Source organism: Lagenorhynchus albirostris, chromosome 16 (genome assembly GCF_949774975.1).
Source record: "Lagenorhynchus albirostris chromosome 16, mLagAlb1.1, whole genome shotgun sequence".
Lineage (NCBI taxonomy): Eukaryota > Metazoa > Chordata > Mammalia > Artiodactyla > Delphinidae > Lagenorhynchus > Lagenorhynchus albirostris.
Window position 1 is genome coordinate 49,782,938 of NC_083110.1, and position 18,107 is coordinate 49,801,044.

Consider the following 18,107-nt stretch of genomic DNA (forward strand, 5'->3'; position numbering starts at 1 on the left):
TCTCTTTAAAAAAAAACAGAGAAAGAAACCAAAAAACAGTATCAAAAAAAAAATCTGCAGCCAGATACAGCCTATAGGCCTATAGTTTACAACTTCTGATCAAGAGGCTGTTGCGATATGATTAAATTTGTTTTTCATAATTGGGCCTTTCTAGGTTGGTCATTTATTCCCCCTTAAGTTACACTGTGCAGAAGACATTTTTGGCATTTTAGGCAAGAACTGAAACTACAACTTTGGTTCCTAGATCTGCTGCCTCATACCCCAAGGAGCTGAGCTCCCCCTCAGTCTGGGACTGATGCCCACTGCCCCTCCCTACACCCTCCATGCAGCTCCAAGCTTTGCCCCTGCAGGAGGGAGCCGGATCTCAGGAGGTAGAAGCCACTTCCCACACCATCCCTTCCCCCATTTCAAAGACTCTCGAGAGGTGGTCCCCAAGATAAACCTGACCCAGCAGAGAGTACACGTTATAGGCAGTCAGCACAGATGGGGACAGTCAGGGAGACAGTCCCAGCAGCTCAAGTCACTGCCCCTGGACCCCAGCCCCAATGGTCAGGAGGTGGAAATTCTCACTAATGAGACTGGGACCACGTGAATACTTTCAGGTGGATCCAATTCCTGGTCCAAACTAACCCTGCTCAGTTGTTCTTAAAGAAAACAGGAGAATATCAGTTGATGGTTTCTTATTTAACTAACTGTGGCTTTGAGAAAGAAAACATACTCAGATCTTATATCAAACATTTTTATTTTTAAAGTGAGAAGTTCACGGAGGATAGCTATAGGAGAGTGAAATATTTAGAGCAGAAAAATTGTGGGTGCTAGCCAAACTTCAAATATTGTCATAGCAGAGTTATTCCACTAGTACGCTTCCAGCATGGCAGATCATGTGTTAAAATTAACTGCATTCTCGGAACACCTCAGTGGACGTGCACAGTGATAGAAGCAAACATTCAGGGGCTCCTGTTCTGAAGATTTTACAGAATGGATTTAGGCACACTCCAAAACAAGTATATTACAACACACCCCAAACAATTCACATCATTAAAAAAAAAGTGGACTTTAAAGATATTGGTAGGAAGACTTAAAATAACAAGAAGAATATAGGCAAGAAACAGAAATGGCTACTTTTATGTGCAAGGTACTGGATTCTTAAATTGAGAATCAGTGCCAATCCTCACTTCCAACATCACATCGAAAAAGTGTGGCAGAAATATGAGTCACCTTCAATATGAAGGACGCGAGTTGTGTACATTGACAGCACTCTTGAAGATACAACAGTTTTGCAGGAGGAATGCCAGCGTACAGAGTGGGCCTTCTTAGGAGGCCAAACGCTCACAGGTTATCCGATGACCCTTCACACACTCGGGTTAAGCAACTACAACATTCTGGTTTAATCAAGGCCCTGGCAAAGAGTGATCCTTGACATGACACAGAGTCCCTACAAGCTGTTGGCCAAGGATGATGGCATGGGATTTTTGGTCAGGCAGCATCTATACTGAGAACCCAAGCATGGCACCTTGATCACAAGCAAGGTCGCTTATCCCATTAGGACTGCAAAGCCAGATTTGCTTAAGCTTTCCCCAAATCATGATTTTTGTTAAGTCACGTTTGAACAGAATCAATCTTGATTCCCCAGAATTATAATTCACTTTCCCCAGTACCACCCAACACTCCTAAAGTTTGTTTGGGTTTTTCTCTACAAGAATACAGAGAATGGATGTTTTTCTCCCCTCTACAAATTACTTCCCTGGGAGAGAACTGTAAAACCAACTTAAAACCACAAAATAACCTTACATTTTCTCACCGACAGTTAAGTATCAGACCTCTCGCTCCTACTCTGACCTGAGCTGCAGAGCCCTTTGGGTATACTTTTCAGACATTCCTCATACCATTAACACAGCTTTCTGTCACTATCCACTGTCCTTCCTCAACCTTTTCTTGCCCAACGTGAAAGCCAGTGAATTGAGAGGGAAGGAGAAATGGGCATTGACAATGTATTACTTTTATAAAAATAGGGTTACCAGGCTGTTACTTGACCCTCCACAGCAAAATGGGGCAGCGTCATCCATATAGAACCCCACACTAAATTCTCAAGGGGCTATCTTTTTTGTAGCCAGGTCTCAAAAGTTCCAAGCTAAACCTACTGAAGGAAAGTAGCAATGCCTTCCTAATATTAAGCAACACAGACCTAGAATTACATGGGCAATAAGGTCAAGACCAGCCACTAGGTTGCTTCATTCATCGGTAAGAGGACAAGTTCTCCATCCTCCCCCAGCTCTGCCATTCTGGGAAGAGCCCGCTGGCCAGCCTCGGGCTGCCAAAGACTGTCGACTCCAGCTCGGCCTTGGGGGACGCCTGGTGGAAGGTGCAGTCCTGGGCTGCCCTCTGCGTCTGCACTCCATCAGGTTTCCACTGCGCGTGGACAATTCTGTAATTCTGACCCTCATTGTTGTCCCAGAAGACCCGCCCGTTAGCATGGTATGAGATGCAGAACTCAATTTTCTCCTTCGTTGGGATGACGGAGGGTAGGTCAATGGCAAACGAGAAGGTGTCACTCTCGGAGCCACCATACACGTTTTTCATGTAGACACAGTCCACATCCGTGTAGCTCTGCCAGGTATCAAAAGTGATCCGGATCTGAACCTTCTTCTCAAAGCTCATGTTTTTCACCTTCACAGTCCCCATCACCGTTCGCTCCTGCAAAGAGCAGTTCTCCAGGCAGACAGAGTTCTTCTGGAAGTGGTTCCGAAAACTTAAGTAATCAGCTGAAGGTTGAGGGAAATCTAAAATCAAGTTTTTCTCCTCGTGGAGTTTTAAGCCTGAGGAGATATCGTTCAGGTCCAAGAGGTCAAACTGGAGATCCCACACTGGCTCTTCCGGAAAGTCCGAGAAGACGTGGATGGCAGTGAGGGAGAGGCCCTTGGAGTCCGCAAACACCACCCGCTTCTTGGCTTGGTTGTGTGAAGGCTTCCAGTCGTTCTGTGTTTTGGCTTCCTGTTTTATGTTGAGACACGGCTTCAGTGGCTTTAATTTGTTCACGAAATTTCTTCGTTGGAAGTCATCATAAGGGCCCAGGAAGCTCTTCAGAGGTGGGGAATGAGCCAGGCAGAGCCTCATAGCCACATCCACGGGCATGACCGAACTTGTCAAAGGCCGTGGATCTAAAACCTGGATCATTCTGGAATACAAAAAGAAGAGAGGTTATCATCTGCACCTGGAATGCACTTCGCCTGGTCCCAAATATATCTGTACTATTTTTGTTAGCTAAGTTATAGCCAGCACAGTAAGTTTCAAGGAGGTGCTCTCATGTGTAGTGAAGGAATACAGTATTAGGTGATGACAGCTGCATCTTATGTCTGGCTCTACCCTTGACTGGCTATAGGCCATGGGTTAAAACACTTGGGGTCTCAGTTTCTCCATCTGAGACATAAAAGATTTGGATGCGATCATCTCTAATACAGCTCTAAAACCATTTGGTCTGTTCTGGACCAGTGGTTCTCAAACCTGCCTGTTCACAATGGCCTAGGGAGTTGGTTTTCTTCCTTTTTCTTTAATGCTGAATCCTAGGACTTAGAGCCACTAATGCAGAACCTCTGCGAACGGGGACAAGGAGGTAAATATGTTCTTAAAGCTTCCCAGGTGATCTAATGACCAGATAGGTTCTGGAACCAAAGTTCTCCCTCAACTGCGCTCCCTCAACTGCTTTGATGATTTTGCTATTGAACTGATTACACTTCTCTGGAATAGTAATCCACTTGAAGAGAAAAAAACAGCAATAAAAATTCTCATGGGATGGTTTTGAGAGTGAGGGGCTAGAAAGAGTGAATCAGAGGATTATCTTTGCACTTTCATTATCATGCTCTTCATCATTTTACACAAATAGCCCACTGAAGTGCAAGTCAGCAATTGGTGAACTTAAAAAAAAACTTTACCTAATCTGTATTTCACAAAGAAAGACATCATGTCAAGTCCACATTTAAGTGGAAAAAGTTGATGACCTGAAAATGGGGCTGTTTTCAACATATGCTATATATATGAACTTAGAAATGTTGAAAAGTGTAATAGGAAGCACAACAAAAAGATAACAATTATCTCTGGGTGATAGGTGATCTATTTTTGCCTTTGTACTTTTTTGGTATTTTCTAATGTTTCGGCAATGGATATTTATAACCAGAAAGATAATAAAGCTATTTAAAATTTAAACATAACTATGCCCCGCAATACTAAATCAAGACGTATCCATCAAGAAGGATATTTTTTCTGGCCTTTAGCCCTGAGTACATTGCCAAGCTTATGGACATTCTTCCCCTATCCTAGCCTTCAGATAAGAGGTGTGTGTATACTGTATGTGACATTTCTCAGTCTGGCTTTAGTAACTTTCTTCCCAGCAGCTCTAAGCACAGAGGCAAATGGTCATTATCATAGGATGGATAATAAAAGAACATTCAGAGAATTTACTTTATTAGACTTGGGATTTTTCTGGGAGATCTACAAACTTAGAACAAACAAATGAAAGAGAAAGTTATATTTGTGGCTCTAATAATAGTGAACAGGCAGGATTTTTAGAGAGGTCTTTTAAGTTATGTCTAGAGGAGCTATTTAAGTAGTTTTGCAGGGGGCGGGGGTGTTTGGGAGGTTTGTTTTGTATTTTCATATTTTGCACTTATAGAAAGACAGTTTAAGGATACGGAGATTTCCCTGGAATTTAAGTCCTGCCCCAGAGTTTAAAAATAATCGTTTGCTCAAACTCTGAGACTGAGTTTTCTATGGCAAACCGTCATAAGAAGAACGGAAGAGGACCAAGGAATGCGAACATCGTCCTGTAGTTATTCCCAAAGCTAAACTACCCAACCAGCAATCTCAGAGTGCTATTCCCACGAGTTAAGCGGCCCGAGTCCTTGAGACATTTGTGCAGGACCAAGAGATACGGTCGGAATCCATGAGGGAATCAGAACTCAAGCTGACTCACGTTAAGACAGTTTCTGGTTTAAGATGCCGTTTACCAAAATCAGCTCTGCCTAAGAAGCACAGAGCAAATCTCCACACCTCCGAGGCCTCCCCGGTGCCAGATTCCAAGTCAGCAGCCAGTCAACCCGCCCTCCCCTGGGGTCTTCATGTGCGGTGATGACAGAAGGAAAACGCAGCCCAACCTCCCTGCAGCTGCGCGCTCCCTGTGCTCCGGGGCGGGGAATCTACAGGGAACCTACCTGGTGCAGCTCATTAGGCAGAGGGGCGGCGGGACTCCGCTGCCTGCGCGAGTTCGCACCCGGCTCCCAGCAGCCCCGGCTTGGCTGCAGCTCTGGCGGATTGCGGGTGCAGCGCCCGAGAGGCCGCTTATCTGCTCGGGACCACGTGAGGCGACGGCTGGGACCAATCGCCGAGCCGCGAGCTCGACGGCGCGACCAACCAGGTCTCAGCTGGGGCGCGAGCCCTCGCTCGGGACGTGACGGCGGTAACGCAGGACTCGCGGGGCTCTGGGGCCGCTCGGAGAACCCCGGCCAGCTGGTCTGAGTCGCGTTAACAGGAGCCCCGGGCGAAGCGCCGTGGAGGCAGCACCGTAGCGCAAGTAGCGGGTGCAGGCCAGGAGGGAATGCAGCAAACCTGCCCCAGGCCGGGCGCCAGCACAGCGGGGCTGCGGGGAAGGAGATGCCTTTCACTTCTAGAGGCTTCTGTATACAGTTAATCTGAGCGCAGAACGTTGTGGCTTGTTCCAAATGTGTGTGTGTGTGGATATAGATAGATATAGATATAGATGATATAGATACACACAAATATATTTCAAACATATATATTTGAAATGTTTATCTTGTTCACTGATCGGTGTATCGGCTCATGTTCTCCCTTTCCTTGCCCTGAGCAAGCAGAAGTTGGCTTTATATTTTGGGGTTAGGGTGAACCCACAAATGCACCACACAGTAGACTGCTTCTCTAACTAATGTTGTTAATAAATCATGTTAGCCCTGTTATAAGACAGTGAGAAGGCATTCACTTAAAAGGCACTTTGTATTTCGATCTATTCTTCAGTTTTTCTCCCTGGAAGAGAAAACTAAAGCCAGAAATGGCCTGTTTTGCTTGTGTGGCAGGTCAGCCACAGAGCCAGTGGTCAACCCAAATCCCTCGACTCGGTTCTGACGTCCTCTGGCAGTGATGCGAAAACCAAAATGTTAAAATATCACACTGTAAGTTTCATGATTCTCCCGGGCCAGTTACTCTCGCTGAGGTTTTGGAATTTTGTTCAGGTTGGGGAGGTTTTAGACCATCAGTTAAAACCATAAAATTAAATTTCTAAGTCTAGTATAAATTATTTTTATAAAACCCATGTCCTCGTTCTGCTCTCAACTTAGTTATCCGGTAGTCCATTAAAATGTACAAAATGTACAACGTAAAATGTACAAAAATCCCTGTGTCTTTTAAATCACTGTCAAACAGTGGAATTGTTAAAATGGTGTGATTAAAGAAAAAGAAACTCACGCTGAATATCACTGGGGAAGGTACGTAATGCTTGGGCTTGATTCTTTTAAAGGAAACATCCAACTAAGAGCAGATCTAGTCTCTCAGCCCAACCAAAAGTAGCTGAAGGGGCACAGTCTTTGGAGTTGACACTTTCAAATCTAGGCAAGTTCTAGCCTCAACTCCCTCACCTGTAAAATGGAGATAGTGAAGTTGTTCTTAGGATTAAATGATATTGTGCAGATGAGAAAACTCAGTGTAGTTTCTCAGTATGTGTTCAACTATCCTGTGTTGAGCTAAGGAGTGTATATTACCAATTAAAGTTATGGCGAAACATAAAATAAGAAGAATAAATTGCGATCCCGTTTTAGGGGTAAGATGTGCACTCATAGAAAAGAGAATATGCTCAACCCAAATGTTAACAGTGCTTACTTTTGGACAGTGATATTATGAGTAATTAAAATTTGCTTTGTCATTGCTTCTCTGTATTTTTTACTTTTTCTGCAAAGTACATGGACTTTTTCTGTAACTGAGAAATCATCTTTAAATGACTTAAGACTTTCAGATTCAACTAACATGTATAGCCTACCTGCTAGGTGCCAGGAACTGTGTTGGAAGCTTTGACATGCTTACACCATCTACTCACGTCCTTTTGAGTTGGGGTTTCTTTCCATTCAAGCTACTTTCTCTTCTGCCCCCTGGTGCTGACTGATGCCATAAAAGCCACCTCTCCAAACTCCTTAAAATAGAAATCAGGGATACAGGGATCTCTGCAAAGAAGAGTCAACACTCAATAAACTTCTAAACTGCGTGATCCAGGCCTCCGACTTCTTTCCTCCCCCCAGATTTATTGAGATGTAATTGACATATGACATTATGTAGGTTTCGAGTGTACAAGGTATTGATCTGATATATTGCAAAATGATGTTATGTTATGTTACCACCATAACACTAGCTAAAGCCTCCATCAAGTCACATAATTACTGTTTCCTTTTTATGGTAAGAACATTGAAGATATATTCTCTTAGCAACTTTCAAGTGTATAATAATACAGTATTATTAACCATGTGGTACATTATTAGATGCCTAGAAGTTTATACTCTTTGACCATCTCCCCATTTTCCCCACACCCCCAACCCCTGGTAACCACCATTCTACTCTCTGTTTCTATGAGTTCAGCTTTTTTAGATTCCATATATATGTGAGATCATATGGGATTTGTTTTTCTCTGCCTGACTTATTTCACCTAGCAGAATCAGGCCCCTCATTTCTATGTCCTTCCTGGCTTTTACTGCCCTTCATCATGGGATGAGAGGGACTGGAATGGAATCAGCGTTCTTAGTCATGAGTTGCCCCAGTGAAGACATGGTGGATTAGGAATTGTGGGGAGTTTTCTTCTTATTTGTAGGTTTTCTCCAACTGTTGTTTAACAGCATCCAAACATTGCTTTGTCCTACCCATCTTAATAATAAATCTATTGATGAGAGCTTCTTGATCTGTGCCGTGTTTCTAGCCATGCCAGGGGTTGCAAGGACTCATAAGCCAGAGCCCCTTGACCTTGAGAATGCTACAATCTTTATTATAGGAAAACAAAGTTAAACTCATGAAATACCCAGGGAACATTTTAAGGTGCTGCAAAGCAAGGAGCTGATGATGTGTGACTTATACAAATGGGTCTCTTCCAGCATCTGTCCAACACATTACCAGACATGCCCTTGTGGGAAAAACACCCTGGGGGCAGGGAGTCCCAGGTTGTCAACTCATTTTCTCCAACCTAGCCATTTTTTTCAGTGCCCAATCAAGAAAGGGCTTGAATATTCAACTCTACAGTTATTAATATTAAAATGTCAGTACTCAGTAGTAACAGAATGAACCTTATAACTGATCTTTAAGCCCTGCCCTGTAGAAATAGTGAGGTTGAGAACTGCTCGTTTTGATGAAAAGAACTGAGATTTCTATTTCTGAAATAAAGAAAGGAGCCAGTTCACATGTCTCCAGGAATAGTAAGCTCTCTCTTACACTAACTCCTTCTGCCTTCTTTAGCCACATTGGATGGGAACACCAATATTAGGTGAAGGAGAGTAATTTTTTAAAAAAACAAAGACACTTACATAAGCTTACTTTGGGCCAGGCGCTGTTTTAAGCACTTTACAAATACATATTAACTCATGTAATATTTATAAGAATCCAAGTAGGTCGAAACCATGATGTTTATCCACATTTCAAGATGAGGAAACTGAGGAGGTCTGGGAGTTTAAGTAACTTGTCCAAGATCATATAGCTAGTAGATGGCAAGATCAGGTTTCAAAACCCTCTAGAGTCCACACTCCAAGTGTATGAGTTGCTCTGAAAAGAACAAGCACCACACTGGTACCCACCAAGACCAAAAAGAGCTTCAGAAAGGGGAGGGCTCCCTGAGGAATACATATGAAAGCTTTAAGGAGGAAGTGAGACTTGGGAATTGGCAAGAATTTACCTATGGCGGAGTATCATCTTTAGGGCATTTAGATGATAAGAATCCAGCTGTATGGCTCAACCAACGAGAGAGAAAATGAGATCACAATTGAAATGGTACCAGCAGCCCACCATTCTATTCAAAGAACATATTCCCAGAGGATAAGAGAAGGAATTAAAAGTGTTGCTGAGTAGACTATACTATTGGCCATTCTGGTTGCACTGAAAGAATTTTCAGTATCATTTTCACTGCCTGGATTTTTTTAGTTTAAAAAAAATCTACTTTTTTTTTTTTTTTTTTTTTTTTTTGCGGTACGTGGGCCTCTCACTGTTGTGGCCTCTCCCGTTGCGGAGCACAAGCTCTGGACACGCAGGCTCAGCGGCCATGGCTCAAGAGCCTAGCCGCTCCGCGGCATGTGGGATCTTCCTGGACCGGGGCACGAACCCGTGTCCCCTGCATCGGCAGGCAGACTCTCAACCACTGCACCACCAGGGAAGCCCAAAATCTCTACTTTTCAAACATCCCTGTAAGAGAACAATCTGGGTGCAGTTGTGAATGCACAGTTGTTGCTACCAAGAGTAAGTGGTTAAAGAAAGTGCAAGACACTACCTGAGGCATGTAGAGTATCTCAGGTGAGGTGAAGAGGAAGGAGAAGGGAGGGGGAACAAAAAAGGATGATACACTTAACCTCTAATAATCTATTGGGAAGATGGACACAGAGGTTAAAAGACCAGTAACCATACCAGGTTGGCTGAGTGGCAAATGGGTCGTGTGAACATAATGCACCTTTGCTATATGTGCTTCAGGACGTTAGAGAAAGGAGAGGCCTCCAGGGGCCAGGATGGCCAATGAGGACCAGGATATGCAGGGTAACAGCAAGGAGAGTGGTTTGCTAGAGGTGAGGATTCAGGCTGGGGGAATAGCAGGGAAGGATCAAAGGAGAGAGACCCTTTAAGTTTATATATTTTTTAAATTCCCTGGACTATCTTGAACAAAATTAGAGATCTGAGTGATACAAAAGGAAATTAGCAAAGAATTAAATAATAATCTGACTGGAGGGGTGAAACCATTCTCTAACATTGCTAGTTACATCTTCAAGTTTCTGCAGTTTCTCCATATTCATTGAAGGATTAGGGTGAAGAAAAGTAGAAGTTAGAAAGGACCTATGAAGAAAACTTTAAACCACTATAGAAGGGCTTTTTTTTAAAAAGGTTTTAATGTGAATATTATGGAGGATGGGAGAGGGAATAAACAGGAACTACCCAAAATGTACTAAAGTTCATATGAAACATCAGCATAGGAAAAATCAAATTGGGAAGAAGGAATATTTTGAAAAAGAATAATGAGGATGTACTAGCCCTATCAGAATAAAATTAATTATAAATTTAGAGTGTTTTAAAAAAATAGTATTGGTGTATGAATAAAGAGTCAGATCAGTGAGATTAGAGTCCATGCATAGACCTTCTTAAACAAGAGAATTTATTTTATGATACAGGTGGGCATGTCTAATAGTGGAAGAGGAAAAAATGGTTTATTCAATAAATGGGCAACTGGCTGTCCATTGGGTGGGGGGGTGGAATGGACAGATGTGTACAGGAAACTGTTTTCGATTCATGCCTCTGTGGAGAGGGATGAAGGTGCTTTGATGACATGGCAACGTACACCAACAGGCACCTCCACAGGGAATTCTGCAAGGGTACTGCTGGTTCAACATGCTCTGGGCACTGTAATTTTTGTGACTTGGAGAGTTTTCTTTTTAACTCGGGGCTATGGGAAAGAGAAAAAGTATTGGGACCATCAGTGAATCCAGTCAGTAAGAGAGAAATGACACAACAAACACTCTAAAATTCTGTCCTTCTCCAACTCCATTCCTTCTCCCTGGAGAAGACCCTTCCTGGGCATGGCTGCCTGCGTTTGTCATGCCGGGTGGGTCTGATGCTCTGTGCTTGTTCTCATGGCTCTGTCTGGGCCAAGATACCCTCCTTTAGTGTCAGTCCCATATTTTGCTAAATCTTAGCATTCTGAGTCATTGTGAATTTGCATTCTGATTCTTTGTTACAAACTTAAAGCCTGTGAGACGCAGGTACTTTCTAACCACTCTACTCAGCAGGCTAATTTGTCTGAAGACAGGTATTTTTCTGCTGTGTAAACTGGCTTTTGGACTCCGCTGCCAAATACGGCTATTAGAGGAGTTTTGGCAGAAGGAATCCAAACTGAATACAGATCCCTCATTTATAAGGTACCACACTTCCTTTCTTATGTGACAAAATTAAACTTCTCTACCCATCCACTCCCCACGCACACACACAAACACATCACATCACCACCACCACCACCCCCCCCCAGCTCTGGATATAACTATTCATGACTACTTGTTCCAAAAGATGTTTAAAACTCTTCAGACCCTTCTTTTAAGCTATGCTATAGTACCCTGAACCATGGAGAGAAAAAGTAAATTCAGTCTAAGACACGGACGGCTTTGTGTCTATCAGAGAACTCTTTCTGTTTACTTGCTACATGCCCTCTCTGACTTGGTGGAAAGTTCCAACTGGGGGAAGTTGGGGAAGGTGAATAATTTTCCACATCCTACTGAGACAACTCGTTTCACTAGGGCTTTAATATTTGTCTGAAGTATAATAAATCCTCTAGAATACCAACCACAGCTTTAAAAACTCATTTCAAAGCCAACTTTCTCCAATCCTTGTTTTACTCTCTATTAGTAAGGTATTAATATTTTTTAACTGAACAACAGTGAAACTTTTAAGTCACTCAGTAAAATCGGCAATTATTTGAGATCACCAATAGGAGGACAAAACACTTAAAAATTCCCTCATTTCTCCTGTCAAAAAACCACCTCCTGTAATTGAAAGTAATAATGTTGGGCAAAAAAGCATTAGGTCTTGCTTTCCTGCAGAGAGAGTTGAGCTCTGGTTGTCACAGAGGTTTTGGAGCCCAGACAATTAGTGATTAAAAGGGAAGATTTTTCTTTCAGAAGAAGTGACAGAAAAAAAGAAAATTAAGATTATTAAGAACAAACTACATATTCAACACTCTTTTAGGTCCTTTCATATATTTTATGATATAATCACTGGCTATGGTATTGATACAATATAATGCTTTTTTTTTTAAGAATAAGCACTTTATTTATTTATCTATTTAGCCATGCCACACAGCTTGCAGATCTTAGTTCCCTGACCAGGGATCAAACCCGGGTCCCCTGCACAGAGTCCTAACCACTGGACCTCCAGGGAATTCCCTATAATGCATCTTTTTTTTTTTTTTTTTTTTTTTTCTGTACGCAGGCCTCTCACTGTTGTGGCCTCTCCCGTTGCGGAGCACAGGCTCCGGACACGCAGGCCCAGCGGCCATGGCTCACAGGCCCAGCCGCTCCGCGGCATGTGGGATCTTTCCGGAACGGGGCACGAACCCGTGTCCCCTGCATCGGCAGGCGGACTCTCAACCACTGTGCCACCAGGGAAGCCCCTATAATGCATCTTTTAAATTAAGTGTTATTAAAGAGAAAAACAGAAGACTATAGCTTAAAAGAGGACAAAAGATGATTGCTTCCCTCCTGCCCCACCCCCATATCCAAAGTTTTGACACTATTTATGGAATTAGTCTTCTCTATGGTTGATTTTGGAAGAGGTTCTTATTTTGCAAACTACACACAGAAATGCCAGATTTGATTGGTAAAGATCACAGGGGCAGCAGTTGAGCAGTAACATTTTGCATGTGAGTAATCCTTTCAACTTTTTAAATGCCTTCACATCCTTTATTTCATTTAATCTTCATTAAAACCCTGTGAAGCCAATCTTATTATTATTCCATCCAACAGATGGGGAAACTGAGTCTCAGGAAGACTGAATGACTACAGTAGGGTTCGCAGCTGTCAAGTGATGGAGGCAGGCTTCAGTGCCAAGATCTAACCTTATCTGAGTCTTGAGGACATGGGGAGGGGGAACGGTAATCTGGGACAAAGTGAGAGAGTGGCATGGACATATGTCCACTACCAAATGTAAAACAGATAGCTCTTAGGAAGCAGCCGCATAGCACAGGGAGATCAGCTCGGTGCTTTGTGACCACCTAGAGGGGTGGGATAGGGAGGGTGGGAGGGAGATGCAAGAGGGAGGAGATATGGGGATATATGTATATGTATAGCTGATTCACTTTGTTATAAAGCAGAAACTAACACACCATTGTAAAGCAATTATAGCCCAATAAGGATGTTTAAATAAATAAATAAATAATGTTGCAATGACCATAGGGGTGTATATATCTTTTTGTATTCGTGTTTTTGTTTTCTTTGGAAAAACCCAGAAGCGGAATTGCTGGATTGTATGATATGATAGTTCTATTTTTAATTTTTCAAGGAACCTGTATACTGTTTTCCATACTGGCTGCACTAATTTATATTCCACCAACAGTGCACAAGTGTTCTCTTTTCTCCACATTCTCACCAACACCTAATCACTTAAGTGATTCTCTTTTCTTCTGCAATGTTTAACCTGTTGTTAATCCATGTAGTGAATTTTTCATTTCAGATGTCATATTTTTCATCTCTAGAAGTTCCATTTGTTGGAGTTTGGTTTGTTTGGTTTTGTTCTTTGTATCTTCAATTTCTCTCCTCACTGTCTTCATGTTTTCCTTTAAATACTTGAACATAATTATAGTAGCTGTTTTAACATCTTAGTCTGCTAATTTTATCATCCCTATCATTTCTGGATCTATTTCTATTGACCTTTTTTTTTCCTGGTTACAGGTCACAGTTCCTTCTTGGCATGCCTAGTGGTTTTTTTATTGGATGCTGAATGCTATAATTTTAAGTTTCAAGTGACTGGATTTCACTGCTGTCTTTTAAAGAGTGTCAGACTTTGTTCTGGTAAGCAGAATGTCATGTTCTAAAGTCATACAGTTTGTAAGCTTTTGTGAATTGTCTTATCACTCTACATAGTGCTCTTGAAATTCATCCATACTGTTGCGTGTATCAGTAGTTTGGTTTTTCTTATTGCAGAATAGTATTCCACTGTATGGGTGTACCACAATCTGTTTATCCATTCACCAGTGGATGGACTTTTAGACTTTTTATTTCCAGTTTTGTGCTATTACAAATAAATATGCTATAAAAGTTTAGGTACAGGGGCTTCCCTGGTGGCGCAGTGGTTGAGAGTCCGCCTGCCGATGCAGGGGACATGGGTTCGTGCCCCGGTCCGGGAAGATCCCACATGCCGTGGAGCGGCTGGGCCCGTGCGCCATGGCGGCTGATCCTGCGCGTCCGGAGCCTGTGCTCCGCAACGGGAGAGGCCACAGCAGTGAGAGGCTCGCATACCACAAAAAAAAAAAAAAAAAAAAAAAAAAATTAGGTACAGGCCTTTGTGTGGACAAATGCTTTCAGTCCCTTGAGTAAATTTCTAAGTGTGAAATTGCTGAATCATCTGATAAATGTATGTTTAAGTCTATAAAACTGCCAAAATGTTTTCCAAAGTTGCTGTACTACTTTTTATTCCCACCAGGAAGATTTGAGAGCTCCAGCTGCTCCACATCTTTGCCAGAATTTGTATTGTCATTGTGTTCTTTGACTTCTTATTATTGAGCTGAAAGAGTTATTTATATATTCTGGATACAACTACTTTATAGATATATAGTTTGCAAATATTCTTCCTCCCAGTGTGCACCTTGCTTTTCATTTTCTTAATGTTGTCTTTCAAAGGGCAGAAGTTTTTTATTTTGACAAAACCCATTTTATCAATTTTTTTCTTTCATGGTTCATGTTTTTTATGTCCTATGTAAGAAATCTTTACTTAACCCAAGATTATAAAGATTTCCTCCTATGTTTCTATGTTTTCTTCCAGAAGTTTTATAGCTTTAGCTCTTAAATTTTTGTGTCTATAATCCATTTCGGTTTGATATCTTTGTAGGTGTGAGGTGAGAGTCAAGTTGTCGTTATTCTTGTTACTCTTTTGTTTTTGTTTTCACATACAGACTTCCAATTGCTCCAGCCCCATTTATTTAAAAAGCAATCTTTCTCCATTGAATTTCCTTTGCACCTTTGTCAAAATTCAGTTGATCATTAGGGTCTATTTCCGGAGTTTCTATTCTGTTCCATTATTCAATAAGACTATTCTGCCATTATCACACTTTCTTGATTATTATGACTTTATGTTAAGTCTGCAATCAGGTAGTGTGAGTCATCAACTTTGTTCTTATCTTTCAAATGTATGTGCTAAAGTATAATTTAAATTTTTCCATGTATATTCATAAATTGAACTACAGAGCATTCTGTGCTACATTTTGTAGATTTTAGTATTAAAGTTATATTTGTTTCATAATATTAATTGAGGAACCTTCCATACTTATCTAGGGTCTGCAATAATTTGATTAACATACAAATTAACTCTTCTTTGAAGCTCAGATGAATTCAGTTATAGAACAAGTAGGTTTTTGTTTGTTTGTTTGTTTGGGGTTTTTTTGCGGTACGCAGGCCTCTCACTGTTGTGGCCTCTCCCGTTGCGGAGCACAGGCTCCGGACGCGCAGGCTCAGCGGCCATGGCTCACGGGCCCAGCCGCTCCGCGGCATGTGGGATCTCCCCGGACCGGGGCACGAACCCGTGATCCTTGCATCAGCAGGCGGACTCTCAACCACTGCGCCACCAGGGAAGCCCTAAGTAGGTTTTTTTTTTCTTAAAGGGAAAGTTTAACAATCTTTTCCACCTCTCCTATTATTTTTGGTTTTCAATCTCTTCTTGCACCAATTTTGCTCATTTATATTTTGCCAGAAAATTATTCATATTGTTACATGTCCAAGATCAGACAGCTAATTATAGCAGAGCCAGGATTTTAACCTAAGATGTCAGGCTCCAGAGTCCCTGCATCAACCACTAGATATCAGGAAATACTGATACATAGTGACCTTTAAATTCAGGAAATAATTTGATAAAGTCTTTCATGCTATCCTTGTGAACAAGATAAAGAAACCTGAGCTACAAAACCTGCTGACCAACATTACCCAAAGAGAGTCCATCGTTAGCTCTCTTCTTTAAACCCATCAAGAAAGAAAATAATAAAGGGCTTAACATAGAGATCCAAAGACATGGATGAGAACATAAAATGTAATTCCTGAACTTGCAAATGATGCAAAGTACATCTGATAACTTAATGGAAAAACAGAACTCAAGGGACTTTCCTGGTGGTCCAGTGGTTAAGAATCTGCCTTCCAATGCAGGGAACTCAGGTTCAATCCCTGGTCGGGGAACTAAGATCCCACATGCCGCAGGGCAACTAAGCCTGCACGCTGCAACTTCTGAGCCCGTGCCACAACTAGAGAGAAGCCCATGCGCCACAACAAAGATCCCGCATGCTGCAACTAAGACCAAACACAGCCAAAAGTAAAAATAAATTAATTAAATTAATATTAAAAAAAAAAACTCAGAAAACCTTCCCCACTGCAACCCAGTCAATCAAACAAGTGTCAGCTGAACAGATTATAGGCCCCACAAGAGCAAAGGCCAAATGTGTTTTATTCATCCATGTAAACAGAGCTCCCAGCAGAATTGTAGCTGCTTAGTAAATATTTTTTAACATTTATTGGAAGAAAAATATATACGTTACTGATCTTCAACAACTGCACAAGTTTAGACTGAAGATGACATAGTTAAACATTGAGACAAGTGGAAAATACAAATTTTGGTTTGTCACGAGTTCAGTATAAATCAATAGTGTGATGGTGCAGATTTGGCATCAGAAAACTTAAGACTAGATCTTAAGGTAGGGTAAGTCACTCAAACTCACAGCAAAATAAAGCTAATAATAATCTAAAAGATTGTTTTGAGGGTAAGATCATTCACACGAAATTTTTTTTGCAAACTACAAATGTCCATTATTAAGTACGTATTATTGTTATTAGATTATAAATCCCAACATTAAGTTAAGAAGCACTTTGAGCTTATCTGTAATTTCTCAGTTTTGGGGGGGTTGAAGATTAAGAGAGGGTAGATATGAAGTCCCTAGCAAGATGTCTGAAGCATATTAAACATTTAATAAATCTTAGCATAAATGGATTATCCTTTCATATTCAGGAGGCTGTATATATAAGTATATATGTAATCATTTATACACATATATTTACATATATGGATGGATATATATCAAAATGTAAAGAGGTTTCCCTAGTTATCCCCCAGTCACTATTCTAGATACTGGAGAGACAATGAAGAATTAGATGAACAAAATACTGCTCTCAATTTTTTGTGATTTACTTCTTTCCATCTTCTCTCCCATGTACAATAATCACTTTTTAATTACAGAAGAAAAACCAAACTATAAAGACAATAAAAATATAATGGTTGCCAGGGATATGGGGGAAGAGGAGGGGGATGAACTGCTGGAGCACAGAGGGTTTTTAGGGCAGTGAATTATATTATCATTTGGCAAAACCTATAGAATGTACCACACAAAGAGTGAACCGTAATGTAAACTGTAGATTTTAGTTACTAATAATACATCAATATTGGTTCATCAATTTTTTCAAATGTACAACATCAATGCAAGATGTTAACAATAAAGGAAACTGAGAAGGGGAGAATATGGGAACACCATACTTTCTGCACAATTTTTCTGTAAACCTAAAACTGCCCCCAAAAATAAAGTCTGTTAGTTAAAAACAAAAAATCTCTAAAAAAGAGAAGAAAAGAAAAAGAAAAACTAATGAAAGCTCTGGTTTGCTTAAGTGAACACTTTCCAAATACTAAATTGCAATTGCATTACTATTCCTGGCAGCAAACAACTAATGGCCTTTTATCCTTTTATGGCAAGAAATCTTCAGCTGCATCTCCCTTTTGGCCCCAAGTCTACTGAACTATAACAATAAAATGCCTGGTCATATATAGAAAAACCTCCGGGTTACCAATTTTTTTTTATTATATGTGCTTTTATATTTGCTGATTACAAGCAATTAGTGGTTGCTTGGCAATGAAGTTTGGGGCTGTCTTCCAGGTAGAGGTGAGTTGTCTAAATAAAGCACCTCATTGTCTTACATTTCTCCAAAGAAGATATACAGACTGCCAACAAACACATGAAAGAATGCTCAACATCATTAATCATTAGAGAAATGCAAATCAAAACTACAATGAGATATCATCTCACACCAGTCAGAATGGCCATCATCAAAAAATCTAGAAACAATAAATGCTGGAGAGCGTGTGGAGAAAAG

The 18,107-nt window shown here is 41.1% G+C and overlaps 1 protein-coding gene across 1 annotated transcript; it reads right to left on the reverse strand.

Annotated features, from left to right (window-relative positions):
• Nucleotides 1-725: 725 nt before the first annotated feature.
• PPP1R3C (protein phosphatase 1 regulatory subunit 3C) lies at nucleotides 726-5,296 on the reverse strand. Its single transcript, XM_060125533.1, has 2 exons — nucleotides 5,205-5,296; nucleotides 726-3,175 (listed from the first exon to the last, which is right to left on the reverse strand). Exons 1-2 carry the CDS (start codon nucleotides 5,216-5,218, stop codon nucleotides 2,236-2,238), a joined length of 954 nt encoding a protein of 317 aa, XP_059981516.1. The 5' UTR covers nucleotides 5,219-5,296; the 3' UTR covers nucleotides 726-2,235.
• Between the last annotated feature and the right edge of the window lie 12,811 nt (nucleotides 5,297-18,107).